The 27,680-nt window shown below is 33.5% G+C and overlaps 1 protein-coding gene across 1 annotated transcript in view; it reads left to right on the forward strand.

Annotated features, from left to right (window-relative positions):
- The window catches only part of LOC124429279, an 85,675-nt gene that overhangs the window by 5,761 nt on the left and 52,234 nt on the right, over positions 1–27,680 (forward strand). Inside the window, exons 2-55 of the mRNA XM_046974342.1 lie at positions 2,901–2,956; positions 3,055–3,238; positions 3,610–3,714; positions 3,810–3,926; positions 4,070–4,317; positions 4,438–4,687; positions 5,232–5,477; positions 5,565–5,684; positions 5,980–6,113; positions 6,189–6,426; positions 6,515–6,637; positions 6,762–6,896; positions 6,972–7,205; positions 7,286–7,801; positions 7,895–8,080; positions 8,155–8,406; positions 8,489–8,920; positions 9,001–9,294; positions 9,400–9,648; positions 9,734–10,774; positions 10,854–11,573; positions 11,663–11,851; positions 11,931–12,312; positions 12,386–12,801; positions 12,878–13,028; positions 13,105–13,357; positions 13,461–13,725; positions 13,831–14,027; positions 14,109–14,375; positions 14,485–14,740; positions 14,817–15,011; positions 15,105–15,287; positions 15,373–16,017; positions 16,132–16,333; positions 16,415–16,590; positions 16,687–16,955; positions 17,072–17,474; positions 17,557–17,799; positions 17,980–18,117; positions 18,970–19,755; positions 21,426–21,569; positions 21,641–21,718; positions 22,180–22,362; positions 22,455–22,775; positions 22,888–23,268; positions 23,441–23,764; positions 23,884–24,189; positions 24,280–24,582; positions 24,652–24,966; positions 25,056–25,364; positions 25,435–25,761; positions 25,834–26,799; positions 26,878–27,207; positions 27,289–27,591. Of these exons, the coding sequence (XP_046830298.1) occupies positions 2,901–2,956; positions 3,055–3,238; positions 3,610–3,714; positions 3,810–3,926; positions 4,070–4,317; positions 4,438–4,687; positions 5,232–5,477; positions 5,565–5,684; positions 5,980–6,113; positions 6,189–6,426; positions 6,515–6,637; positions 6,762–6,896; positions 6,972–7,205; positions 7,286–7,801; positions 7,895–8,080; positions 8,155–8,406; positions 8,489–8,920; positions 9,001–9,294; positions 9,400–9,648; positions 9,734–10,774; positions 10,854–11,573; positions 11,663–11,851; positions 11,931–12,312; positions 12,386–12,801; positions 12,878–13,028; positions 13,105–13,357; positions 13,461–13,725; positions 13,831–14,027; positions 14,109–14,375; positions 14,485–14,740; positions 14,817–15,011; positions 15,105–15,287; positions 15,373–16,017; positions 16,132–16,333; positions 16,415–16,590; positions 16,687–16,955; positions 17,072–17,474; positions 17,557–17,799; positions 17,980–18,117; positions 18,970–19,755; positions 21,426–21,569; positions 21,641–21,718; positions 22,180–22,362; positions 22,455–22,775; positions 22,888–23,268; positions 23,441–23,764; positions 23,884–24,189; positions 24,280–24,582; positions 24,652–24,966; positions 25,056–25,364; positions 25,435–25,761; positions 25,834–26,799; positions 26,878–27,207; positions 27,289–27,591 (16,086 nt within the window). The remainder of the gene's footprint in view (positions 1–2,900; positions 2,957–3,054; positions 3,239–3,609; positions 3,715–3,809; positions 3,927–4,069; positions 4,318–4,437; positions 4,688–5,231; positions 5,478–5,564; positions 5,685–5,979; positions 6,114–6,188; positions 6,427–6,514; positions 6,638–6,761; positions 6,897–6,971; positions 7,206–7,285; positions 7,802–7,894; positions 8,081–8,154; positions 8,407–8,488; positions 8,921–9,000; positions 9,295–9,399; positions 9,649–9,733; positions 10,775–10,853; positions 11,574–11,662; positions 11,852–11,930; positions 12,313–12,385; positions 12,802–12,877; positions 13,029–13,104; positions 13,358–13,460; positions 13,726–13,830; positions 14,028–14,108; positions 14,376–14,484; positions 14,741–14,816; positions 15,012–15,104; positions 15,288–15,372; positions 16,018–16,131; positions 16,334–16,414; positions 16,591–16,686; positions 16,956–17,071; positions 17,475–17,556; positions 17,800–17,979; positions 18,118–18,969; positions 19,756–21,425; positions 21,570–21,640; positions 21,719–22,179; positions 22,363–22,454; positions 22,776–22,887; positions 23,269–23,440; positions 23,765–23,883; positions 24,190–24,279; positions 24,583–24,651; positions 24,967–25,055; positions 25,365–25,434; positions 25,762–25,833; positions 26,800–26,877; positions 27,208–27,288; positions 27,592–27,680) is intronic.

Here is a 27,680-nt window from a genome sequence, read left to right on the forward strand (position 1 = left end):
TTCCCGTATGTTTAATCGTTTATGTATAGTATATACCTTATCGAATATCATAAATTAACGCTACGTATAGCATTTACATTTATAATCAAAAACAAGAACGCGTTGTTTCCCGTTTGATTATTATTACTTGTTTACGGTTATTAGAAACGAAGTATTTGTCATCGGTTTACATAATCATATTTAATTACGTCAATACAAGAGGTCTTTAAACGTTGTCTATAAAAATCGCGTCAATTTTGCTATATCCGGATACAAGATAAAAAAAACCGTTAGAAAAAAAGACCGTTTAAAAAAGAAAAATAAAATCATCAGAATTCCAATCTTTTCTTTATTTTTTTTTTCCTTATCAATTATATAAGCACAATTATGTAGCTGGTATCTTCTTCGTTTTCTGTATATATACATGTATGTATAATCGTTTTATTATTTTATGAGACGGCGAAAAATATAAGATTCTCTTTGTTCTTTTGATCCATCAGAAAAAATTTATTTTCCCTGGTTTTGTTATAGATCATATCTTTCATGGTCAATACAGTAATTTATTATCTCTTTTAAATATAATATGATTTAGTACATCCTTTGGATTAAATTAATACGTAAAACTAATTAAAGATCAAATATAGTGTATATACGTACATATATATTGATAAGGATCATTTTTTGGTCAAGTTCACATTATCTTCTCTAAAATTTAATTTCATGAGTAACAAACAATTGCTTGATCAAAGTTGTCTTTCTTCCGTTCCAATCATTACACGCATATATATATATATATATATATATATATATATATATATATATATATAAACGTACATACTGTATACATAATTGGAATAAAGTACTGCTACCTTAAATTAACATCGTACATACCGATGACGTAATCGCCGGTTAGACAATAATCACAATCGCGACTGCATAATGCAGTGACGTTGCGTGTCTCTTGTTTTCTCATCGGAAGATCATTCTGCATTTCAGACAAATGACGACAAGGAAACATTTCACGGTTATAAATATCTTTGATCGAATGAATCTTCATTGATTAATCACGTGTTCATTTAAATATATGTAACTAGTTAATCATAGGTCGGATTAATTAGACATTTATTTTATAGCTTTTGAGGTATATATACGAATGTAATTATAGTTTGAATTTTATGGGCTAAAGCTTTTTCCAAATCCAAATTTGGTTGCGATGACCATGCAGGGGCGTTAAGACTCGTATGTTCGGCCTTAACACCCAACTCGCGTTGCGTGGTAACTTAAGAAACTTTCACTTTGCAACAGAATAATTCTGTCTCGCTTCGTTCGTCTCTCTCTTTTTCTTTTTTTTTTCTTTCTCTCTATTTCTTTCTCTTTTTCTCTTTCTCTCTCTCTCTCTTTTTTCTTGGAATACAGTGGGCGTAAGTTTTAGGCACAAATCGTTTCTTGGCTTTGTACCTTGTTGATTCATGCCGGATGTTGCAACAGGCGAACGCGATAAGCATTCGATGTGCTTAGAATAATCTTAACGTTCTAATGCGATGGATAGAGATAGATATACTACAGATGCATAGAAAAGGATTAGATAGATCGAGGACGTTTCTCTTGAAATGAATACTTTGCCAAATCAATGAATCTCGTTTCCTTTTATTTTCTTCGTTTGAAACATTAGACTCGTGAACTTTATTATATTATAGTACAATAATAGAACAACATATATATTGTATACTGTATACACCATAATTGCATAGTAATTATAACGTGATTCATGATGAGTCTTTGATAAAAACAAAGATTTAAATCAATAATAGATTATATTATGATCAGTAATTGATTTAATTCACTGTGTGATGAATTTTAACTTACGATGAATCTTTGATAAAGGAAACATATATCATGCATTTAAATATATATATTTAAATATATATATATATATATATATATATATATATATATATATAAATTTAAATATATGTATATATTTTATATATATATATATATATATATATATATATATATATATGTAATATATTTATTTCTGTCATTTTATTTATTTTATAAAATATTTAAAATGATCAATGAATTCTTAATTATATTTTGATTGATTAATGATGAGATTCGTAATAATTGATAATTTGATTTACTCATAATTGGTGTCGGAAAAAAAAAGGAAATACAAGTTAGGATACAGAGAAAGATTTAACGACAAGATATAAAGTTGTGAAAAAGCAGGAGAGGCCACAGGTGCATCGTACTCGCACGCCCTCCTTTATTACAATCTTTTCTTTTTCTTCCTTATATTCTGCCTTCTTTTCGTCTTCCTTCTTTAGCTAAACAAGTTTTTTCCCTTCTTCTTTTACCCCTAATATTTTTATTGAAAATTTATGTTCATCACATATAATTTGATTATCATTAATTAATTAAACTGAAGTATTTTATTATACAAATTAATATCTTATTGTTAAGATAGTTTGTTTGGAGCGAAAAAATGATGGAAGGTTTAAAAAAAACAAAAATAAAAATAAGAAAAATAAAAAAAAAGAAGAAATCCTATATTTTTGGGGGGATTAAGTCGGTTATGCTTTGAAAACATCGACATCATGCCGACTTGCTGGTGGAACAGGTGTTTGATCGTGAATTTAGCTGTTATAAGGGGAAAACGCGGGAGTCATTTCTTGTGGTCTGAAATCGTCGTGTTATTCCCGTTAAACTCGTATACCAGTTGTTGTGGATTTTTACGAAAACAATTCGACGTTTAAATTCTTCTTCGTGAAAATGTAAAAACTCATACTTATTGGTGAGCACATTGTATAAGTGTTAGTTATATGAATCGTTCGTATCTCGTCAGGATCTAATTGATTCGGACGAAACAATTTAATAATTATCTAATCATTTTAATCGTGACTAATTCTCTTTCACAGCAAAGATGAAACATCTTTGGCCGTTACTTGCATGGGTACTTCTTTCTTCGTGTCCTGTAAGTATATTTGTTTAGAAAGTTGTGACTAGAAATGCATATACGCATATGCGCACACACATATATAGGTATTACGTCGTCCATCTCATGTTTTTTAGGTCGAATCATTGAAAGGACTTAGACGAGAAGTATTTTTTCTCAACCTAGAAGACGGTTACTTCGGTTGCCAAGTGAACGAATCAACGGATGTTCTGCAACTGCTCGAACTCTCGAAACTTTGCGATCACAAAGTTGATTGTTATCAGGGTACAGATGAGCAACGCGAAAGACTCAAGTGTACAGGTGAGTTTTACGGTCGATATATTCAGGCGTTGTTCTTGTTTTTCTTTTTTCTTTTTTCATATGAAAAACTGTGTCAAAGATAATTATTGCGTTGTAAAGAATATTTTCTCGTATCCCGGAAGAAAGATAAGATGATTTATTGTATAATTATGTGACTATGGAAAATAATCTCGAAGACGATACGCAACGTGAATCTCACTTATTACCGTTAAGTTCTCTATCGTCCTTTGTATCATCTTATAATGGTTCACGTTATTATTTTGTTCCATTGAAAACTAGTACTTATTTTAAATACGTTATAAAAGGCTTATATATTTTTTTAAGACAAACATTGTTAATAATATTTCATATTTTTTTTTTATTATTCCCAGACGATTGTACAAAAGAAGATGGTACGAAATGTTTGAATGGAGTGTGCCTAGACTCGGTATGTCATTGTAATGATGGTTTTGGAGGTTGCAACTGTCAAGTTCCAGGTTAGCTTAAAGATCGTATTATTAACAAATTTATTCGACGTTTATTCTCGATAATTTCATGGACATATATACGTTAAATTGTTATTTTATCGCAGACGAGAACGAGTGTAAATACCGACCCTGTGATATTTTTGCTCACTGTACGAATACTCTCGGCAGTTTTCAATGTTCCTGTTATCCTGGTTACCAAGGTGACGGTTTTCAATGCGAAGGTACGTATATGAAATCGTAAAATCATAAAATTAAATTGTAAAATTTTATTGTGTACGTATTTAAATACTTGTTACTTAGATAATTTTTCTCTAATAAATAATTTCTAAAATTATTTATATTTTTCGTTTTTTTTTTTTTTTAGATATTAATGAATGCGAAATGCCAGCTATAGCGGCACGTTGTGTTGAGAATGCAGAATGTTGTAATCTTCCGTCAAATTTTCTATGTAAGTGTAAATCCGGATATATAGGTGATGGTGAGGTACATTGCGAGGATGTCGACGAATGTACTATACCTGGTGCGTGTGCTAGCAATGCCTTGTGCCATAATATTCCTGGTAATTATACCTGTGCATGCCAAGATGGATTCACGGGAGACCCCTATGACAACGTAAGTTTCTTTTTTGTCCCTTTTTTTTTATTTTAGATCCTTTTTTCATAATTTTAAATTAATGATCGGGTAAGATAAGAATTTGTTTTATTATAAAGAAAATTTCCAACTATTTTATAGTGTATCGACATTAACGAATGCAATTACGAAGGAGCATGTGGTCGTGGTGCACTTTGCATTAATTTGCCTGGTGCTCATAAATGTGAGTGTCCTGAAGGGTACGACGGCAGTCCCGACGATGAGTGTATTGATGTCGACGAATGTTTGAGAAGTCCTTGCGGACGCTCAGCTCTTTGCACTAATCTACGTGGTAGTTTTAGATGTTCATGTCCAGAAGGTATGAATGGTGATCCATCGACGGGTTGTCACGGTGAGTTAATTTTTACATCTGATAGAATTATAGCAAATTATTAGTATTTGTATGTGAATATTAATTTATATGTATAAATGTACATATATAAGTTTGAATGACACAACATAGACATATCGTAATTTTAAGGATTCTATTTAATTTTTTCTTTTTACTCAGAATGATGCTCAAAGAAATGCTTTCATCGAGTATTAATCGTAAAATCTGAGTAAAATTTTAAAATTATTGAATCATTATGAAAGGTCCCGTTTTATGGTTCTTCTTATTCCTTGATGTCCTTTTACGAGATTAACTCTAATGCTTCGATAATAGCGATATTTACCGGTAGTACGGGTTTTAGCAATTACAGTAACACTATAACCGATAAAACTTTAAAAAGAGCTTCGTGATTCATGATGTGCATTATCTATTATAGTCACATACGTAATATAATAATACGTAAATGACGATTCAGATTGAACATGTAAGATTTATTTTTAACTTACATCATTTGAAATACTAAAGACTAAAGCAAAGACTAAAACCACTAACCGATTACTAATAGATATAAACGAGTGTGATACGGGCACGCCCTGTGAAGCAGATTCGGATTGTGTAAACACAGAGGGTAGCTTCGAATGCAGATGCCACGTGGGTTATCAGATGGATTCTATGCAACGTTGCATCGACGTTAATGAATGTATCCATAACGATGCTTGCGCTGAAAATGCAAGATGCATCAATGTTCCCGGTTCATACAAGTGCATATGTCCTCAAGGTTTCATCGGTCAAGGCATGACCTTGTGTGAAAGTTAGTCTTCCCCTCTACTAAACCTTTTAATTACATTAATAATTATTAATATTCACCCTTACGATTAACCGTGTTAATAATTAATAGATGTGAACGAATGCGAGAAAAATCCTTGCGGTGAAAATGCTGAGTGCACCGACACGATTGGTAGCTTCATTTGCAGCTGTAAAGCAGAATATACGGGCGATCCATTCAAGGGATGCAGTGGTTAGCACTTAGCCTTGAATTTTATAATTAACACTTTACTGACCACTCTTTTTCCTACTTGGAAATTTAAACATACCTGATGTAGGTGTTCTTTTTGTTCTAACATTCTGTGAAATTTAATAAAAACAATTCAATTTCAATTTTTAGTCGATATTTATGGCCCGTAAAGTGTTACTGCTGTTTAATAATAGTAAAAATAATAATTAATTGTTTTGTTTACGATGTTTATTTTTTAATGTCATAATATTTATATATTAAAATATATTCTACCATAATGTTTATTATAACATTATAGATATCGACGAATGTAATGCATACGAAAATCCTTGTGGTACGAACGCTATATGTAAAAATGCAATACCTGGGTATGAATGTATATGTCCACCAGGTTATAGTCCTAAACCTACACCATCTATTGCTTGTGTACAGGTAATGGTTTTAAATTTCTAAGAACGTATGAATTAAAAATTTATGCTATTTGATACTACTGTTTTATATTCTTAGACCGACGTAACGACCTTATGTAAATCAAACTTCGATTGTGTGAACAATGCGGAATGTATCGAAGGTCAATGTTTCTGCAAAACTGGATTTAAAGCTGTAGGTGCCGAATGCGAAGATTTGGACGAATGTCTTACGAATCCTTGTGGTTCGGCAGCAATTTGTACTAATGTAAGAGGTAGTTATCATTGCGAATGTGAATCTGGCTTTATTGGAACACCACCACACATTCCTTGCAAAGGTATTTAATTATAAAAAATAAAAAAATATACCGAATGTAAAAATTAGACTTTTATCTAATAATTAAACAAATTTTGATATTTTTTTAGCACCGTGTGATGAAGTAACTTGTGGTGAACACGCATTTTGTAAAGCTGATGTTCATGAAGCTTATTGTATTTGTGAAGATGGCTGGACTTTTAATCCGAATGATATAGCAGCAGGATGTGTTGGTAAGAAAAAAATAAATTTTTAATAAAATAATATGTAATATGATATAAATTAAAAATAGAATGCAACTTATCTCTTATTTTTCTTTCTTTCTTTTCTTTTCTTTTCTTTTTTTTTAATACAAAGATATAAACGAGTGTGACGCGATAAATGGACCCTCTGGAAGATGTGGTAAAAATGCTATATGTACTAATACACCTGGTGGTTTTACTTGTCACTGTAAATCTGGATTTTCTGGGAATGCATTTAAACAGTGTATAGGTAAACATAATTAAGCTTGTAATATAAATTTCTATTATGTAATCGAAATATTTACATGGGTTTTTATTTGATTAGATGTTGATGAATGTTCACGACCCGATGCATGTGGTCATGGTGCAACATGCTCTAATAATGAAGGTTCTTATACATGCAATTGTCCAGAAGGAACTATACCAGATCCTGATCCTTATATAAAATGTGTAGGCGTAGTTACTTGTGAAATCGACGATGATTGTCCTGGAAATTCAATTTGCGATCCACAAAAACGTTGTTTATGTCCTGAGCCTAATGTTGGAAATGATTGTAGACGTATGTTTTATTATTTATATTTTTTAAATTATTTTATTCAAAAATATTTACTTTTTACTTTATTTTTTATTTTTTATTAGATCCTTGTGAAGATCTATCTTGCGGACCAAATGCACATTGCATGTTGTTGAACGATATTGCGACTTGTCTTTGTAGTAACGGATATACAGGAAAACCTGGTGTAAAAGATGGTTGCAGAGATATAGATGAATGCGCGATAAATCCATGTCCACAAGGTGCAGTTTGTAAGAACGAAGCTGGTTCTTTTTCATGCGAATGTCCAAGAGGTACAGAAGGAGATCCGTATAATGGTGATTGTCGAGAATCAAATGTGCCGCATGTATGTGGCCCTAGTACACCCTGTCCAGCTGGTGAACAGTGTATCAAGGATGAATTTATCGGTAGTAGCGTGTGTATATGTCAACGTGGTTATACAAGAGACAGTGAAACTGGTAAATGTAGAGATATAAATGAATGTATGGAACTAAGGGAAAAACCGGCTTGTGGTGTCAATGCTATTTGTAAAAATTTACCTGGAAGCTACGAGTGTCAGTGTCCATCTGGATTTAACGGCAATCCCTTTTCACTTTGTGAAGGTAACAAAATTAAAAATATATTAAATATTGAGTGAAAAATATTATTATAAAATTTGTATAAATTATTGAATGAGAACGAACTTCTTATTACAGAATGTAATAGCATAGAATGTCAATGTCAACCACCTTATAAAATTGTAAATGGTAAATGTATGTTAGCTGGTTGTTCAAAGGGTGAGAAATGTCCCAGCGGTGCTGAGTGTATAACGATCGCAGGTGGTGTTAGTTACTGTGCTTGTCCTAAAGGTTACACTACAAAGGCAGATGGTTCTTGCGAAGGTAATTTTTTATTTAATTTGAATAAAATTAATCTGATAATTATTAATTAATAATCGTTACGATATTATGTACAGATATAAATGAATGTATCGATGGTCATCAAGTCTGTGGTTATGGAGCAGAATGTATCAATTTATTGGGTTCTCATCAATGCGTTTGCCCTCGCGGTTATGGTGGTGATCCTTATAATGGACTCTGTTCTCCAGCGCAAAAGAGATGTACTACTGATAATGAATGCAAAGCTAACGAGAAATGTGTCCAACCAGGAGAATGTGTATGTCCTCCACCATTTTATACGGATCCCTTTGATGGAAATCTTTGCAAGAGTAAGTTATCATATCAATAAGAGATCTAATACTTTTTTTATCGTGTTATTTATATATTTATATGCGATTCGATCTTATATAGATCCTTGCGATCGATTCCCATGTGGTATTAATGCAAAATGTACACCAAGCGATCCACCAAAGTGTATGTGCGAAGCTGGATACGAAGGCGATCCACAGCATGGTTGTATCGATGTGAATGAATGTGCTAACAATCCTTGCGGACCTGGTGCATATTGTTTCAACACAAAAGGTGGTCACAATTGCGAGTGTCCTAAGGGTATGGCAGGTGATCCTTATATCAATGGCTGTAATGGTGTACCTGTCGCAAGAACTGAATGCACATCGAATGACGATTGTGAGAATTATTTGGCTTGTGTTCACGGAAGTTGTATTAATCCCTGTGATAATATACGATGTGGACCGAATGCGTATTGCGAACCCGATAAGCATGCTGCATGGTGTCGTTGCGTGATTGGATTCACGGAAGGAAGTAATAACGAATGTGTATCACGTAAGTAATGGATATTTTTGTTTTTAAAGAAAAATTGTTTTACTGATGCATTAAGGTTTACATTTTTTTCTATTATGCAGAATGTGATGGTTTTGTTTGCGGGGCTGGTGCACAATGTATTGTCAGTTATGACGGACCAACTTGTAAATGTATTGAAGGTTTTATGGGTAATCCATTTCCCGGAGGACAATGTGTGCCGGATGTTTGTTCTGCAGAGATTTCATGCGCTGCACCTAGTATTTGTATAAGTGGTCGATGTAAACATCGATGCGAAGGCATCGTATGTGGTGTAGGTGCTACTTGTGATCCAACTACTAACAAGTGCGTTTGTAATCCTTATTTCGTTGGTAATCCTGATTTACTTTGTATGCCACGTAAGTAGTAACTATTATAATCTCTTTAATTTTTTTTTGTTTTGATATTAGCTTTATAAAATAATTAAAGTTAAAGTAGATTCATTAGCATTTTTATACAAACAGCTATTGCACCACCAACTTGTAATCCGGATTGTGGTAAGAATGCACATTGTGAATATGGACTTCAAGAATCTAAATGCATCTGTAATCCCGGAACTAGTGGTAATCCTTATCATGGTTGTGAAATTCAACATAAATCCGATTGTTCTACCACGGTATGTGGCAAGGACGCTCATTGTAGTACAGGAATCAATGCCGTTGAATGCGTTTGTCCACCAGGATATGCTGGAAATCCATATATTCAATGCTTCGGTTTGTAAAAACATTTATAATTGGATTGTTTACAAATAATTCGTAATTCGTACAATAACAATGAATGTTTGTGTTTTTGTTTTAGATATCAATGAATGTAATGGCAATGCATGTGGTATCAATGCAGTCTGTATTAATACAATAGGAAGCTACGATTGTCGTTGCAAAGAAGACTTTTTTGGAAATCCTTTTGTTGGTTGCCAACAAGTACAAACAAGTCCTTGTACTGATCCATCCATCTGTAGCTGTAGTGAAGTATTACCTTGTCCGTTCGAATACACTTGCGTTGACGGCAAATGCATCAACGAATGTACCAATATTAAATGTGGCCCTAAATCAATTTGTCAAGATGGAGCTTGTGTTTGTCCACCAGGATACGTAGGAAATCCAAATGATCATATCAAAGGATGTCTTTTACGAGGTCATTGTTCTAACGATTTGGATTGTGAAACTCAACAAATCTGTTTCCAAGTTGGTAAAGGCACTCGAAAGTGTGTTGATGCTTGCAGTAAACTTCAGTGTGGACCCAATGCATTATGTATTACTCAAAACCATGTTTCATCTTGTTTGTGCATTGATGGATATCAGGGCAATCCTAGTAATCTCGTTGACGGATGTCAACCAGCTAAATCAATAATAACACCAAGTTGTACTGATGATTCTGATTGCCAAACTGGTTTTTCATGTATTGTTCTCGACAATGGTGCTACAGATTGCGTAAATCCATGTAGTAAAGTTGTGTGTGGTGCTCACCAAACCTGTGTGCCTGACATAGTTCCAAATCATGCAACATGTAAATGTCAAGAAGGATATGAATGGAATCCAGTGTTGTCTTCTTGTGAGAAACCATCAGTGCCTAATTGTATATCGGATGACGACTGCCATTCAGCAGATGCTTGCAGACCTGATGTACTTGGTGTTCTTAAATGTGTTTCCGTTTGTTCCGATTTCACATGCGTTTTAAATTCTCATTGTGTTGCCGAACGTCATCGAGGACGTTGCGAGTGTTTGTCAGGATATGTAGGTAATCCAAACGACCGTAGAGGGTGTGTGCATCCACGCACTAATAGATGTTTGAGTGACAGTGAATGTTCAGAAGATCAAGCTTGTAGATCTACTACGGAAGGTATTATCATTTTGTTTTCATATTATATTCCTTTATTATAATTTTGTAATTCAATAAGTTTTTTTTCTTTTCCACAAAGGTACACTGACTTGTCAACCAGTCTGTAATTTCATTACCTGTGGTCCAAATGCACTTTGCATTGTGAACAATCATGTTGCCAATTGTGAATGTCCACCTGGATTATACGCTGGAGATCCTAATGATAATAGCAAGGGTTGCCATGAAGTACCATGTGTATATAATATTGATTGTCCACCTACGCAACTTTGCAATCGCCTCACACACACATGTTACGACGCATGTGATGAAAATGCATGTGGTATAAATGCTGTTTGCATTGCTGATGACCACAAAGCAATCTGTCAATGTCCTCCTGGCTTAAAGCCTAATCCCGTTCCTGATGTTGAGTGCATTGCAATAGAAACTTGTAATCCAAATCCTTGTCACCCATCAGCATTCTGTGTTCCGGGAGCATCTAACAATCCTACCTGTCAATGTCCTCCTAATTATGTAGGTGATCCTTATGGTAGTGGTTGCCAGCCAGAAGGCTATTGTGTTAGTAATAAGGATTGTCCTACACATTCAACATGTTATAAACATCAATGTATTAATCCTTGTGAGAATGCTTGTGGAGCCAATTCTGTATGTGAAGTGATAAATGGAGAACCAGTTTGCAAATGCATCCATAGATTTATTCCTTCATCAAAAAGTCCAGAAGATGGTTGTGTTCGCGCTACGAATTATTGCAGCACCGATACCAATTGTGTAGACGGCGTTTGTCTTGATGGTCAATGTACAGGTATTATTTATATATCTTTACAAAGATTATACAATGTTTATTTTAGTATTAATTTTTTAGTATTACTATAAAAATTTTATGTATTTTAGTTGTGTGTAGATCTGTTTCTGATTGCTCTGATGGTGAAAAATGTATAAATAACAGATGTTCAGTACCTTGTGTTACTCATTCTCAGTGTCAGCCTGATCAAGCTTGTATGAATGGAGTGTGTATCTTAGGTTGTCGAAATAACAAAAATTGCCCGTCTTACGAATCGTGTATAAACAGCAAATGTCAAGGTATAATAATCATAAATATAAATTTATCATAAACTTATAAAATAATAAACATGTCTATTATAGATTGTTTATATTTTAGATCCATGTAAAAAAAAAGATGTTTGTGGCCCAAATGCTGTTTGCAGTTGTGTCAATCATGCAACAATATGTTCCTGCCCATTAGGATTTCAAGGTAATCCAATACCAGAGCAAGGTTGTGTTAGAGTACCAAATTCATGTGAAGGTCCACAAGATTGTCCAAGTCAACATGTTTGTATTTCTGGATTATGTCAATGTCAATGTAAAGAACAAAACAATTGTGCACAAGGAGAACGTTGTAAAAATGATGTTTGTGTGAAAGTATGCTATAGTGATAGTAATTGTTTACCTGGTGAATTATGTGTTGATGGAACATGTGAAACTGGTTGTTCTTCTGATGCTAGTTGTAAAGTAGATGAAGTGTGTATTAATAATAAGTGCAGGTATGTATTTTTATTTGTATTTTAATGTTTAATACATTTTAAAATTATTATTTTACTTATTGTAATATTTTAGGTGTAGCCATGGATTCATCGCTGGTCCTGAACATTGTTTAGATATGAATGAATGCGAAGAACATCCATGTCATCCTAGTGCAGAATGTGTTAATCTTCACGGATCATATCGCTGCGTATGCCCGCAAGGTACAGCAGGTGATCCAGTAATATCAGGATGTGTGGTACCACATCAATGTACTTTGGATACAGATTGCCCAGAAACACAATCTTGCATTAAGCATAACTGTTCAGACCCATGCTCTTTCGTTGATTGTGGTTTAAATACTATTTGTACTGTTGTTGATCATGCAGCCACTTGTCAGTGTCAACCAGGCTATATTGGTGATAGTAGTGGTTGCTTTAAAGTAGAATGTTTATCAAACAATGATTGCCCGTCTGATAAATACTGTAATCAAGAAACCAATAAGTGCAGTAGTAAGTATATTAAAAATTATATTTAAACAAAAATTTACAGATAATCAGTCATTGTATTTATTCATTTATTTTCTAGGTCCTTGCAATCAAGTAAATTGTGGTTATGGTAATTGTGTATCTATTGATCATACTGGTATATGTAAATGTTATCCTGGTTTTGTTCTTGTGGATGATATTTGTGTTGATATCAATGAGTGCACACAAAATGCATGTCATGCAACAGCAATGTAAATATTAATCATGTCATGTATTTATTAGAAATATATGTATATTTTAATTACATATATAAACCATTTTTTGTAGCTGTCAAAACACAGAAGGATCGTACATTTGCGTTTGTCCACACGGATTGGTGGGTGATCCAATTCAAGCAGGTTGTAAGCAACCCGGCGATTGTTTCGCGGATTCTGACTGTCCTGCCACAGCTGCTTGTGTTGATAATAGATGTACAAATCCATGTGATACATTAACAATATGTGGGAAAAATGCAAAATGCTTTGCACGAGGACATGTACCGATTTGTCAATGCCCTGACCAAACAACAGGGGATCCATCTGTAAGTTTTGATTAGACAATTATATCAAATTATTTATTTACATTTAATTATTATTATATATAAGAATTATGTTGATATGTAAATTTTTTTTTATGTTTCTTAGGTTGAATGTATTTCTTTAGAATGCAATTATCATAGTGATTGTGGTCAGTCAGATGCATGCTTTAATCATAAATGTGTAGATCCATGTTCTGTTTCGAATGTTTGTGGACATGGAGCTGATTGTTCTTCACTTAATCATAGTGCAGTATGTACTTGTCAACCTGGTGGAACAGGCGATCCAAATCTCGGTTGTACACCAGTACAATATTGTAAGACAGATTCACAATGTGCAACAGGTTCAGCTTGTAATGGTGGTATATGTACAGGTAAGAGAAGTATTAATCAAGTTTCTATTAATTTATAAAATGGTAATAAATATACTGAGGTTTTTATAAAATATGTATTCTTTAAATGCAATACGAATTTTTTAGCACTTTGCAGTACTACTAGGGATTGTATTGGAGATCAACTTTGTATTAATGGACTTTGTCAACCTACATGTAGAAGTAATTCTAGTTGTCCAGACTATCAGTATTGTCATAATAATATTTGTATTCAAGAATTACGCTGTATATCTGATGATGATTGTTCTTATGATGAAAAATGTATTAAAAATAATATCGGACAAGTACGTTCATATTATTACATCGCTTCTTTATATTTATTATATATCTTTTATTTTTTCATAATCCCATTTGTTTTTTGCTAGGCTGAATGTCGTAAAGTGTGCGATTTAACATTTTGCGGACGAAATGCTGAATGTAAATCTGATAATCACATTCCTTCGTGTTCTTGTCAATCCGGTTTCTTTGGTAATGCTAAAGATGATAAAATAGGTTGTCAACCTATAGAATGTGAAACAAATGATGAATGCAGTGATGAGAAAATTTGCGACTTGTACAAGTGTAGAATTGCTTGTCTGGCACATAATCCTTGTGGAGTGAATGCTATTTGTACTGCAGAAAAACATACTCAAGTAAGATTAAAAGAAAACAAAATATATTCCTTTCATGACATTAGTTATAATTTTAAATTAAATCCATATGAATATACATGATAATAATGATATTGTGTTTTTTATGTAGATTTGTACATGTCATCCTGGTTATACAGGAGAACCAACAATAGGTTGTACATTAATTGATTATTGTCTGGCTAATACCTGTGCTCCTGGAGCCTTATGTGAAAATTCTCGAGGATCTTATAAGTGTCTCTGCCAACCTGGTACTGTCGGAGATCCTTATAATAGTGGTTGTCAACAACCTGTTGAATGTTTATTAGATGAAGACTGTCCATTAACAGCGAAATGTATTAATATTAATAATACACCAAAATGTTTTGGTACGTATATTATACGTATATTTCAGTACAAACTTAAAATGAACAATATATATATTAATGTTTTCATAAATTTTAGATGTTTGTGGAAAGATACAATGTGGACCAAATGCAGATTGCATTGCAAATAATCATGCTGCAGTTTGTCAGTGTCGATCTGATTATGAAGGAAATCCTAACAGTTTAAGTATTGGATGTCGTCCAAAATCTATTCTCTGTTCATCAGCTAATGATTGTTTGGCCAACACTTATTGCTACGAGGGTATTTGCCGACGTAAGTTTTATTATTTTGAAAGTTATTATTTGTATTATCTTTTATTTATGCAGTAAATTAATATAATCGTATATATATTATATATCTTTGTAGCATTATGTCAATCGGATGAGGAATGTAACTTATCTGATGTATGTTTAAACGGACAATGCTTAGATCCATGTGACATAAGAGCAGCATGTGGTATAAATGCTGAATGTAATGTAAGAAATCATATCAAACAGTGCAGCTGTCCTCTTGGATTTACTGGTAATTCGGAGGTTGAATGTGTAAGATGTAAGTTAATTATTTATTTATTGAATAACATATTAAAAGAAATTTATCCTTTCTTAATCGATAATAATAAATATTTATGTTTTAGTACCAGTTTCTTGCAGTGGAACTAATGATTGTAGCGAAGGTAATACTTGCCGTGATAACGTATGTTTGCCAATTTGCTCTACGGATATCGAATGTGCATTTAATGAAAAATGTATATATGGAAATTGTTTGTTAACCTGCCGACTTGATAATGATTGTTTCCTTGGTCATATTTGTTTGCAAAATATGTGTTCTTTCGGATGCCGTGTAGACGAAGATTGTAATGCAAATCAAGCTTGTATATCAAATAAGTGTGCCAATCCGTGTGAAGTAACTCCATGTGGTCCAAATGCAAAATGCACTGTTTTTAATCAACGTGCTGCTTGTTCCTGTCCTTCTGGATTTATACCAAATCCAACAGCTAAAATTGCTTGTTTAAGACTACCAGGACGTGTATGTCAAGCAAACAGAGATTGTGATACAGGAACAGCTTGTATTTCTGGAGTTTGTACGCCTGTTTGCTCTACAAATGCAAATTGTTTGAGTAATGAACGCTGCGATAGCTCAGGAATTTGTAAATCACTTTGTAGAAGAGATGAAGATTGCAGGAGTGGTGAAATTTGTGAAGGACTTATCTGTGCTATTGGATGTCGCTCAGATATAGAATGTCAAGATAATTATGCATGTATAAACAATCAATGTACAGGTACGTTGTTTATCTAATAATTCTATATTTGCTCTCATAAAAATAACACAGAACCAGTTGAAGTACAAAACTGAACAAACCGTATTAATTATTGGAATGTATTCGTTGATATAGATCCATGCACCTTATCAGATTCATGTGGAATTAATGCAAAATGTTCAGTCGTCGATCACCGAAAAGTATGTAGTTGTCCTCCACGGTTAGTTGGAGATCCATTTATAGGTTGCAAACAGGCATTCCTTCCTTGTGCATCTGAACAAGATTGTTTATCTGGTCAAACATGCTATGGAAAATCTTGTTATACGAAATGCAGAAGGTTATATGATTTCCATAATTATATTAGTAAAATAGATAAAAGCTAAATATTCTCATTAAATAATTATATAATATTTTTTAGTGATGTAGATTGTTTGAACGATGAGCGTTGTGATAATGGAATTTGTAAAGCAATTTGCAATAACGATGGGCATTGCGCTAACAATCAAATTTGTCAGAACCGCTTGTGTAATATCGGATGCCGTAATGACAACACCTGCGCTAGGGATGAGTCTTGTATAAATAGTAAATGTCGAAGTAAGTCTGCTGTAAGAAGAAATAATTTTAAAAATATTTTATTTTTTCCTATTTAAATTTTATTATTATCTACAAATCATTTGATCTATATAATAGATCCATGTGAAGGTGGTAAAGCTTGTGGCGAATGCGCTGGTTGTCGCGTTGTTAATCACGTAGCACAGTGTAGTTGTCCAGCTAATTATTATGGCAATGCATTGATAAGTTGTATGAAATCCATGATTCCTTGCGATCATACATGCGAATGTGATGACATAGGATTTTGTAGTACAAGTTGCAACAGCCAGAACCAGTGTACTTGTGGAGAAGTTTGTCACTCAGGAAAATGTAGAGTAAAATGTGACAGTAATAATGTTTGCCCTAAGGTATCCGTTTAAAATATTTATAATATTTTACAATTTACATTTTAATTTTGATGATTTAATTTTTAATTATATAGTAAAAATATTTTTTATTTTAATATTGATTTCGATGTATATAGGGATATATATGCGAGTCAGGATTATGTTTGATTGGTTGTCGTACACACTCAGATTGTCCATCTTCTTTATCCTGTACCAACGGACAGTGTATAGATCCTTGTTTATCAAATGGATCCCCATGTGGAATAAACGCACTTTGTCGTGTTTCTAATCATCGAGCTGTTTGCTTATGTCCTGAAGGGTATCAAGGAGAGCCAAGTCAAGAATGCTATCAACTAGAATGTCATAGAGATGAAGATTGCGAATCAAATAAACAATGTAGCGAAAATGGTGTTTGTACAAATCCTTGTTTGCAACATGGTATTTGTGGTTTCAACGCACAATGTCGCGTTGTTAACAGGAAGGCACAATGCTCTTGTCCACCTGGACATTTCGGTAATCCAAAGATAAATTGTAAAATAGGTATGTATTGGTTCTTTTAGTTGTAAAGATGAAGAAGTACATGAAATTCTATATAAATTTTATTATTATGTTTTCATCAAAGGTGGGGATGATTGCTTACAAAGACATTGCGGTGTAAATGCCAAATGCAGAGAGACAGCAAATGGTTTTGAATGTACATGTGATCCAGGATGTCATGGTAATCCACACGAAGCGTGTTTGTGTGATGGCGGAGAACTCTGTAAAGATGTTCACTGTGGCGTGAATGCCGCTTGTCGTATTTATAAAAATCAACCACAATGTTATTGTCCACCAAACTTCCCATCTGGCGATCCCATGCACGCATGTAAGTCATATGGCTATAATAGAAATTTTGTGTATTAAGTGTGTGAATGTAATGCGCATAGGTAGATGTTTTATATACAGGGTTTTTTCTTTCCTTTCTTTCTTTTCATGAATATGTATGTGCGAGTGATTCTTATTTTTTCGATATATAATAAAACACAATTTAATTTGATATAAATAGGTAGCCCAGACACAAATCTAGGAGATTGCAGAACAATTGGCTGTGGAAAAGGTGCAGAATGTATACGGGATAGTACGATATTTGTTTGCCGATGTCCTCCAGGTACAACTGGTTCACCAGATATTGAATGCACAACAGGTAAGAACTGGCCCACTAACTGTTTAACCAAGCAGTTTGATTAATTTTATGTACAGCATTTGTGACTAGTATGCAATACTGACGATTATAGGAACATGGTCTGTAGAATAACCATGTATCGTCTCGTAGGAATTAAACAATATATAGATATATTAATTCAGTGAGTTGTTAACATTGAGAGACAGATGTGATCGGATTAGTTGCAATGAATAAGCAACAACACTGGATGTCTTTATCTATTACATTTGTTAGAGTCAGCATACATGTACATATATACAATAGGCATATTGTACATAATTATTTAAGAGAGAACACTTACACATATCTCACACATAACTTTATATGTAGAATGTTTATTTCAGTATCCAATCTGTCTTTTAGAAAGATTAATTTAGCAAAGGAACACTTCAGTACTTGAAAGATACAACTTGAAAGATAAGAAAGTACAAGATTTTAGTGAACACTGTATTTAGTCTAGGATTAATACAGATTGGGAACTGCAAAAGGGACATTCTCATATACCCATGCTTGATATTTGCTGAAATTCACGGGTTGTTATTTTCCTCTCTCTGAATTCTATCAGTGGCTTGTGTTGTAAATATTGCTGCTTGCCGTTTATTTTATTCTAGCCCAAAATGTGTCCTTAAATTTTGGAAAACGTAAAGTCGTTTCTATACTTCTGTCACAGAACTACCCTACTTCCATCATAAATACAAAGCATGTGGTTTATGTTATTTGTGAGAAAGTTTCTTTTCACAGTTCTTATAAATGCTTTTTCTTTTTTTTTCCTGCCCCATCCAATGACCCACCGTTGACACCAACATGATACCACCATCACTATTACGAAATTAGAACGCGAATGCACCAGTGACTTAGAGTGCCCTAATGAAAAAGCCTGCATAAATCTGCAATGTCTGGACCCGTGCGCGTTGCGCGGTGCCTGTGGAATAAATGCTCTTTGCCGAGTGGTTCTACATAAGCCCCGATGCTCGTGTCCACAGTGTTATATCGGTATGCCTCATACGGCTTGTCATCCAGATCTTAAATGTGATAGACTAAGTCCCAGACCTGCACCGAACATTGATTGTTCCCACGACAGCGACTGTCCTGAGAGCCTTTCTTGTCACTCCCAGACAGGCGAGTGCCGCGATCCATGTTTAAGTTCTCAATACAGTTGCGAAGTTAACAAGAGATGTCAGGTGCGAAATCACAGACCCATGTGTGTCTGTAAACACGGCTTCGTCGTCAATGAACTCGGAGAATTAACATGTGCACCTGACACGCTGACTTGCGCGAGAGATTTTGACTGTCCGTCAAATGCCGCGTGCGTCAATGGAAAATGTCAGAATCCCTGTAACGTACGAAAGAAAAAGCCATGTCCAGACGGTAAAACTTGCGATGTTCTGGACCATCGTCCTGTGTGCATTTGCACCCAAAACTGCAATCCTTCCCTCTCCATTTGCCTGCGAGACAGTGGCTGCTCTCCAGACTTGGCGTGCCGCAACTATCGCTGTGTGGATCCATGCAGAAACTCCACCTGTCCGGCTGATGCCCCCTGTTACGTGGAGGAGCACAAGCCTATCTGCAAGTTCTGTCCCCCCGGCTTTGTGCCAGATACTAAATATGGATGCATGAAAGGTAAACACCATTTCTCAGCACCAATCTATCTCAATCTTATCGTGATTTCGTATGCATACCAATTTCTACAATGCCTTCGCCTTACACAAAACATACGTTTGCTAGTTTTCAGGTGTGTTTTAACATTCAGACAGCAAAATTTATTTCTTTATTTATTTTTACTATATTAATTGGTAATAGATTGGTTTAAAGTACCAATAGAAAATGTTATGATTTATGAATATCTAAACTGTTTATTTCAAATAATTTGTTAACAATTTTGTTGTCTGGATGGTATGATTGCAGATTCCAAGCCATGGAAATATTTCCCATACCTAAGAATCCTGTATTGTTAACGGTATTATACCGTTTTCCTCTTCCTTACAGCTCAAGGATTTTTTCCATTACATCTGTCTCTGTAAAAATCTAATAATTATATTTCTGATTATTAGCCCATATCATTTTGTATGTGCATGCTAACTTTGATAAAATAGAATTTGTAGAAATCTGTTATCTAGTTTAATCCAAACTGCTTTAATAATTTAACTGATTACCAATTACCCATGTTTCTATAAATTTTATATCTGCAATATAATAATTTATATTACATCCAATGAATATGTTAATTTATCAATGGAAGGTATATTGGGAACTTTCCAAAAACTGTTCTTCCAGGTAAAGGTATATTCCGATGAATTCTGTATTATGTTTTTATGTAAGATTTCTTCAATTTTACTTTCTTGTCTTTAGCCGAAAATTAATGGTCAACATTTTCGCAAAGTATGTATATAAAAAATATTCATATGTTTAAGAAAATAAATACAAATATCATTGTTCTTGGTAAAGAAAATACCACGGAATTTACTATGATACGAAATATCATAGCATGCTTTATTTGCAGTAATAAGATCGTATCTTATTTAATAAACTTGCTGCATTAATGTTATTTGCATGTTTGCTAATGCTTATGCGCATGAATTTGTTGTAAATTGTAAATATATAATACAAAAATTTTAAATAGTTTGATCTTGTTTATTTTTAATGAAATACGAAACTAATACATATATATATATTTTTTTTTTTTTTGATAAAACATCATTAGAAAATTTATTGAATGCAAAAAAAATGTATTCAACTATTATTATTTAAAAATAAACAAGTAATTAAACCATCGATTCAAAGTTTCATACATTTATCACAAAAATCAATATACATTTTTATACTTCAAAAAAATTATGCACCATCAATATTATTAATTATGAATTTTTTTACATTTAAACACATTATTTTTTATGCATTACCAAATCTGAGGAATGTTTATGGTTTGAAGGTTTTAATGACAAATATAATACTTTGTGATCAGAATTTGAAGGCTCATTTCAAATTATTTAATATAGACTAATGCTACCAAAATTGCATTTTATTATTTTTTACTCTCTCTCTCTCTCTCTCTCTCTCTCTCTCTCTCTCTCTCTCTCTTCTATCTAATATTTTATTTATTTATTAAAATTATACTTCTCTTTCTATTTTTATAATCAATAAAATATTTTTTATAAATACATTATTAAATTTATTGTCTTCTTTTGAGATATATTTTAATATCAATTTTGGAAAGCATTAGTTTGAATTGTTACATATAGAAATGCAATTTATCATTACAAGTGTTACCTAACTTGTTATGATTTCATTAGATCTCAAATGCTCAACACATGGTGATTGTCCTGCCCAGTTGGCTTGTATAGATCAACAGTGTTTAAATCCATGCACTCTTGGCAATCCTTGTGATTTTGTTGAAGTTTGTCATGTTCATGAACATAGACCAGTTTGCATTAAAGGTATGTTATTAGTATAATTTATTATTACTTGCGAATAATATTTCAGTTAATAATGTTTTTAATTCTTGCAGATGAAGATATGATTCAAGATTGTCCTTATTGTCCTCCTGGTATGCAATGTGATGCAGCTACAAAAACATGTATAAAAGGTTCGTATTTAATCGAATTGTATACTTTGTATATCATCATACATTTGACTTTATTTTTACAGCAAATTTGTTAGCTGTAAATATGTACATACTGTGATTATTTACAAAATGATTTAAATCATAATGAAGCTTTATACATAGCATAGATCATTTAATCACTTTATTAGAAATTTAAACAAATATGATGTAAAATCTGATCTCTTTAAATTTTTGTTATTAACTATATTACTTTTTAAATTTACATACTCTCTTTAATACTTTTATGTGTGCACATATACATACACACATATATATATATATATATATATATATATATATATATAGTTAATTTCCATCACGTGCTGAATCACTAAAAGAGCATTTCACTCTTTACAAGCAAAGCAACAAAAAAATCTTTTCATTTTATATCTTTATCTCATGCACACCTTGGGGCTATATGGGCTTTCTCACTCTTTCTTTAGCGGTTTGCACTAGCGACAAAGATTGTCCCCTGACAGAGGCATGCATTGGAAATATTTGCCAAGAACCATGTCTAGTTCGGAATCCGTGCGTAGAACATGCAGTATGCATCAATACAAATCATGGGACAGATTGCAGCTGTGAAGAAGATTATCATGGAAATGGATTTAAACAATGTGATTTAGGTAACAAGTATAAGAATAAGTGTAGGAATATGTTTTTTAACAACAAAAAATTATTTCAATGATTCGTATTCTCAATTTTTCGTATTTTTTAGTGAGCGAGGGTAAAAACATATGCCACTATAATGAGGATTGTCCTCCAAATAAATATTGTGACAGATTAAATAGACAATGTATAAATCCATGTTTGGAATTGAGTTGTGGTGAAAATGCAAAATGTTATACTGAAAATCATGAAGCACAATGTAAATGTTTATCAGGATATGAGGGAAGACCAGATATTGGATGTAAAGAAATATCAACTAATCCATGTATTCCTAATCCATGTGGTTTGGATGCTATGTGTGAAAATGATAATGGAAACCCCATATGTTTCTGTCCAAAGGGTTTAACTGGCAATCCTTTTGAGGAATGCAGTATGTATTCGATTTATTTTATTTTATACAGAATTTTTTATACACAATAGAATTATCGGATTTTCCTGTGTATTAAATATTTACAATGTTGTAATCAAATATAATATTTTAGTTCCAGAAGGAGATAAATGCCAAAAAAATTCGTGCGGTGCAAATTCAGGTTGTCGAGTTGTAAATAGTCAGATTAAATGCTTCTGCTTACCGGGATACGAAGGAGATCCACCAAATTTGCCTTGTGCACTTTCTAAAAATCCATGTGAATCATCTCCATGTGGTCTTAATACTCAATGTACTGTTTTAAGTAGCGGGTTCGCAAAATGTACTTGTTTACCTGGTTTTATTGAAAGTCCTAACACAATCAGAGGATGTATACCAAAATCTAGTGTGTGCGAACTTAATCCATGTGGTTTTGGAGCTGTGTGCAATGCAACTAAAACACCACCTTGTTATTGTCCCGATTTTACCGTAGGAAATCCTTATAAAAATTGTTCAGGTAAAAAATTTACTATTAATTTATTAGTATTTTAATATTATTCATATAGATCGTAATATTTTATAATTTTCATTTCAACCATAATTTTATTGCTAATTATATTGTAAGATTATTAAAATAATAAAAAGATAAGCATGTATCTGAAATATGATATTTATTTATTCTTTTTCAGTTCAACCGATGGATATATATGACCCTTGTTTAGATACGCCATGCGGTAAAAATGCTATTTGTACGAATAATGATGGTATAGCAAAATGTACTTGTGTACCATCATATATCGGAAATCCGTATGTGGAGGATTGTAGATCAGAATGTATGTCTAACCAAGACTGTCCCAATCATTTGGCTTGTTTTAATCAACATTGTAGTGATCCTTGTCCTGGTGTTTGTGGTTCAAATGCACATTGTGAAGTATCTGATCATATCCCCGTATGTTCTTGTTTACCTGGGTATAGTGGAGATCCTTTCCGTTCTTGTAAATTAGATAAGTTTCGTAAGTATATAAAATATATGTATAGATTTAATTTAAATTTATAATTTTCTTTGAAATTCGTAGTATCTATTCATTCGAAATTTTGATTTTATGAAAATGTATTAACACCTTTTTTACAGCTGTTCCATCTCAAAATCCATGTTTACCATCACCATGTGGGCCCCATAGTATTTGTCGTATTATGAACGATCGAGCTGTTTGTTCTTGCAGTCCAGGTTACCAAGGTGTACCACCTTCTTGTCGGCCAGAATGTCTCGTTAGTTCTGAATGTCCAGAGCATCTTTCTTGTATTAACAAAAAGTGCAGTGATCCATGTCCAGGTTTATGTGGATTAAATGCTCTTTGCCAAGTTATAAAACATAATCCATTGTGCACTTGTCCTCCCGATTACATTGGCGATCCATTTATACAATGTAATAGAGAAGGTATATATAATGTTTTATTTTTAATCGAATGAAATTAAAATTAAGAGTAAATTGTTAGTGAGAATTATCTAATAGAGTTTACTAATATAGTTCCAGGTCCAAAAAATCCTTGTTTACCATCTCCATGTGGACCGAATGCTGAGTGTCGTGTACAGGGCGATCATCCAGTATGCACTTGTATGAGTGGAATGTTTGGTGCACCACCAAATTGCAGACCTGAATGTTTAATTCATCAAGATTGTCCTAACTCTTTGGCTTGTGTACAAAAGAAATGTTTGGATCCATGTGCTGGTTCTTGTGGATTAAATACAAATTGTACTGTGCAAAATCATCGTCCAATGTGTCTTTGTCACGAAGGTTACGAAGGAGATCCTTTCTCTGGTTGTAGTAAAGGTAAATAATTTAAATAGCATCTTATTTCTTTGTTGCACATTCATATTTTTATAACAATATACATTGTAGTTATCGTACCAATACCGTTACCATGCGACCCATCGCCTTGCGGTATGAATGCTATTTGTAAAGAAAGAAATGGAGTAGGCTCGTGTACATGTTTACCCGATTATACTGGAGATCCATACGAAGGATGTAGACCAGAATGTGTTCAAAATTCTGATTGTATACCTACGAAAGCTTGTTTTAATAATAAGTGCAAGGATCCATGTTTTGGTGCATGTGGTTTAAATGCTCAGTGTCATGTCTATAATCATCAACCATCTTGTAGCTGCTTATCTGGATACACAGGAGATCCATTGAAATCATGCCACGAAATCACTGGTATGTAGCCACGTTTACTTTTAAATTAAAGTACAGAAGATTATAAGCTATTAATCAATTCTATTAAATATGTTATTATTTTTGTATAGACATTCCAATACCAGAAGAACCATGCAATCCGTCTCCATGTGGCCCTTATAGTAATTGCCGCGTGATAGATAATCATGCTGTATGCTCTTGTCAACCAGATTATGTTGGAAGTCCACCTTCTTGCCGACCTGAATGTATAGTCAGTGCAGATTGTACTCAAAATACAGCTTGTATTGAACATAGATGCAAAGATCCATGCGTGGGTACATGTGGATTAAATGCTAATTGTCAAGTAGTCAACCATAATCCAATATGCAGCTGTACATCTGGTTACACAGGAGATCCATTTTTCGAATGTGTCGAAGAAGGTAACTTCTAAACTTTTATATGTGCGTCTCGTTATTCGAAATATAATAATTATTTGAATTTCATGAATAGCTAAATCACCAGAACAGAAACCGAGTGATAATCCTTGTATCCCTTCGCCTTGTGGACCTAATTCTCAGTGTCGTGTAATTGATGGATTCCCAGCATGTTCATGTCTACCAAACTATGTTGGTAGAGCACCTAATTGTCGTCCAGAATGTGTGATAAATGAAGGATGTCCTGGTAATTTAGCATGTCAAAATGAACAGTGTGTTGATCCTTGTCCTGGATCTTGCGGAGTCAACACCTATTGTAACGTTATTAAACATAATCCTATTTGTATTTGTAATGCTGGATACACAGGAGATCCATTCACTGAATGTACTCCTATTATTGAAAGTAAGTGGTTTTTTATATTAAGATATTCTGTCAAAAAAGCATTCCTATAAAACTATATTTTTATAATTGCAGAACCAATTACAACTGAACAACCTCGTACACCTTGTAATCCATCACCTTGCGGTGCAAATGCTGTATGTAATGAAAGAAATGGAGCAGGATCATGTACATGTCTGCCTGAATATATTGGCGATCCATATATCGGTTGTAGACCTGAATGTGTAACAAACACTGACTGTGATCGTAGTAAAGCTTGTCTAAATAATAAATGTGTAAATCCTTGTCTAAATACTTGTGGTGAAGAAGCTACTTGTAGAGTAGTCAATCATGCACCAGCTTGCTCTTGTACATCAGGTTTTACTGGAGATCCATTTAGTCGTTGTACTCCAATAGAGACAACGTCACAGCTAACACCAACAAATCCTTGTGAGCCATCACCTTGCGGTCCGAACAGTAATTGTAGAATTCATAATGGCCACGCAGTATGCTTATGTCAACCAGGATTTATCGGAATTCCTCCTTCATGTCGTCCAGAATGCAGTGTCAGTTCTGAATGTTCACAAAATAAAGCATGCATTGATAACAAATGTACAGATCCTTGTCCAGGAACATGTGGCCAGAATACGAAATGCTTTACTGTAAATCATAATCCTATTTGTACCTGTGCTATTGGATACACAGGTGATCCATTCTCTGGCTGTTTACTCATAGACGTTAAAACACCATCAACTGTAGAAAATCCATGTGATCCGAATCCTTGTGGACCAAATTCTCAGTGCAGGGTTATAGGATCACAACCGGCATGTTCATGTTTGTTGAACTTTATCGGACGTCCGCCAAACTGCAGGCCAGAATGTACAGATAATTCTGAATGTTATAATACTGCAGCTTGCATAAATCAGAGATGTAGTAATCCATGTCCTGGAACATGTAGTGAACAAGCAATATGTAATGTTCAAAATCACGTAGCAATATGTACCTGTCCTGATGGATACGAAAGCGATCCTACTCTAGGATGTATATTAACTCCTTCTCCAAGTAAGTACTATAAGTAATAAATGAATATTACATAATGTTTGCAACTTTTCGTATTTTATGATTAAATTGTTTATGTAGCTACAGGTAAAACTATAATAAATCCTTGTGTGCCAAATCCTTGTGGACCGAAAGCACAATGTCGAGAACGAAATAATGCAGGAGCATGTATTTGTCCATCTGATCTTATTGGCGATCCATATGACAACGTAAAAGGTTGTCATAGAGAATGTGAATCTAATACGGATTGTGCGCCTCACCTGGCATGTATTGGATTTAAATGTTCTGATCCATGTCCCAACACGTGTGGTGTACTGTCTGTATGTAATGTTCAAACACACGTTCCAGTTTGTACTTGTCCACCTGGTTACACAGGAGATCCATATTCAGCTTGTGAAATAGAACAAATAAGTTAGCATATACTTAATTATTTTTTAAATGTTATTAATTAAAGCTTCAAAATATGTAATAACAAAATTTTGTTTCCTTTAGGGGCTCCACCAATAGATCCATGTTCTCCATCACCGTGTGGACCTAATAGTAAATGTCGAGAAATTAATAGTCAAGCTGTTTGTACATGTTTACCAGATTACAAGGGTATACCACCATCTTGCAGACCAGAATGCGTAGTCAATGCAGAATGTCCTCAACATCTTGCATGTGTAAATAATAAATGTGCGGATCCTTGCCCTAATAGCTGTGGGTTAAAAGCACAATGTACCACGAAAAATCATAATCCAATTTGTATTTGTCCTGTTGGTTTTACTGGTGATCCATTTACACTGTGTTCTTTTGGTAAGTAACAAAACAAACTAAATATACTACTTCGAATCTAATATATTTTATGTTAAAATTATAAATATTTAAGATATTTAATATATTTT

This window comes from Vespa crabro, chromosome 15 (genome assembly GCF_910589235.1).
Source record: "Vespa crabro chromosome 15, iyVesCrab1.2, whole genome shotgun sequence".
NCBI classification, from domain to species: Eukaryota; Metazoa; Arthropoda; class Insecta; order Hymenoptera; family Vespidae; genus Vespa; species Vespa crabro.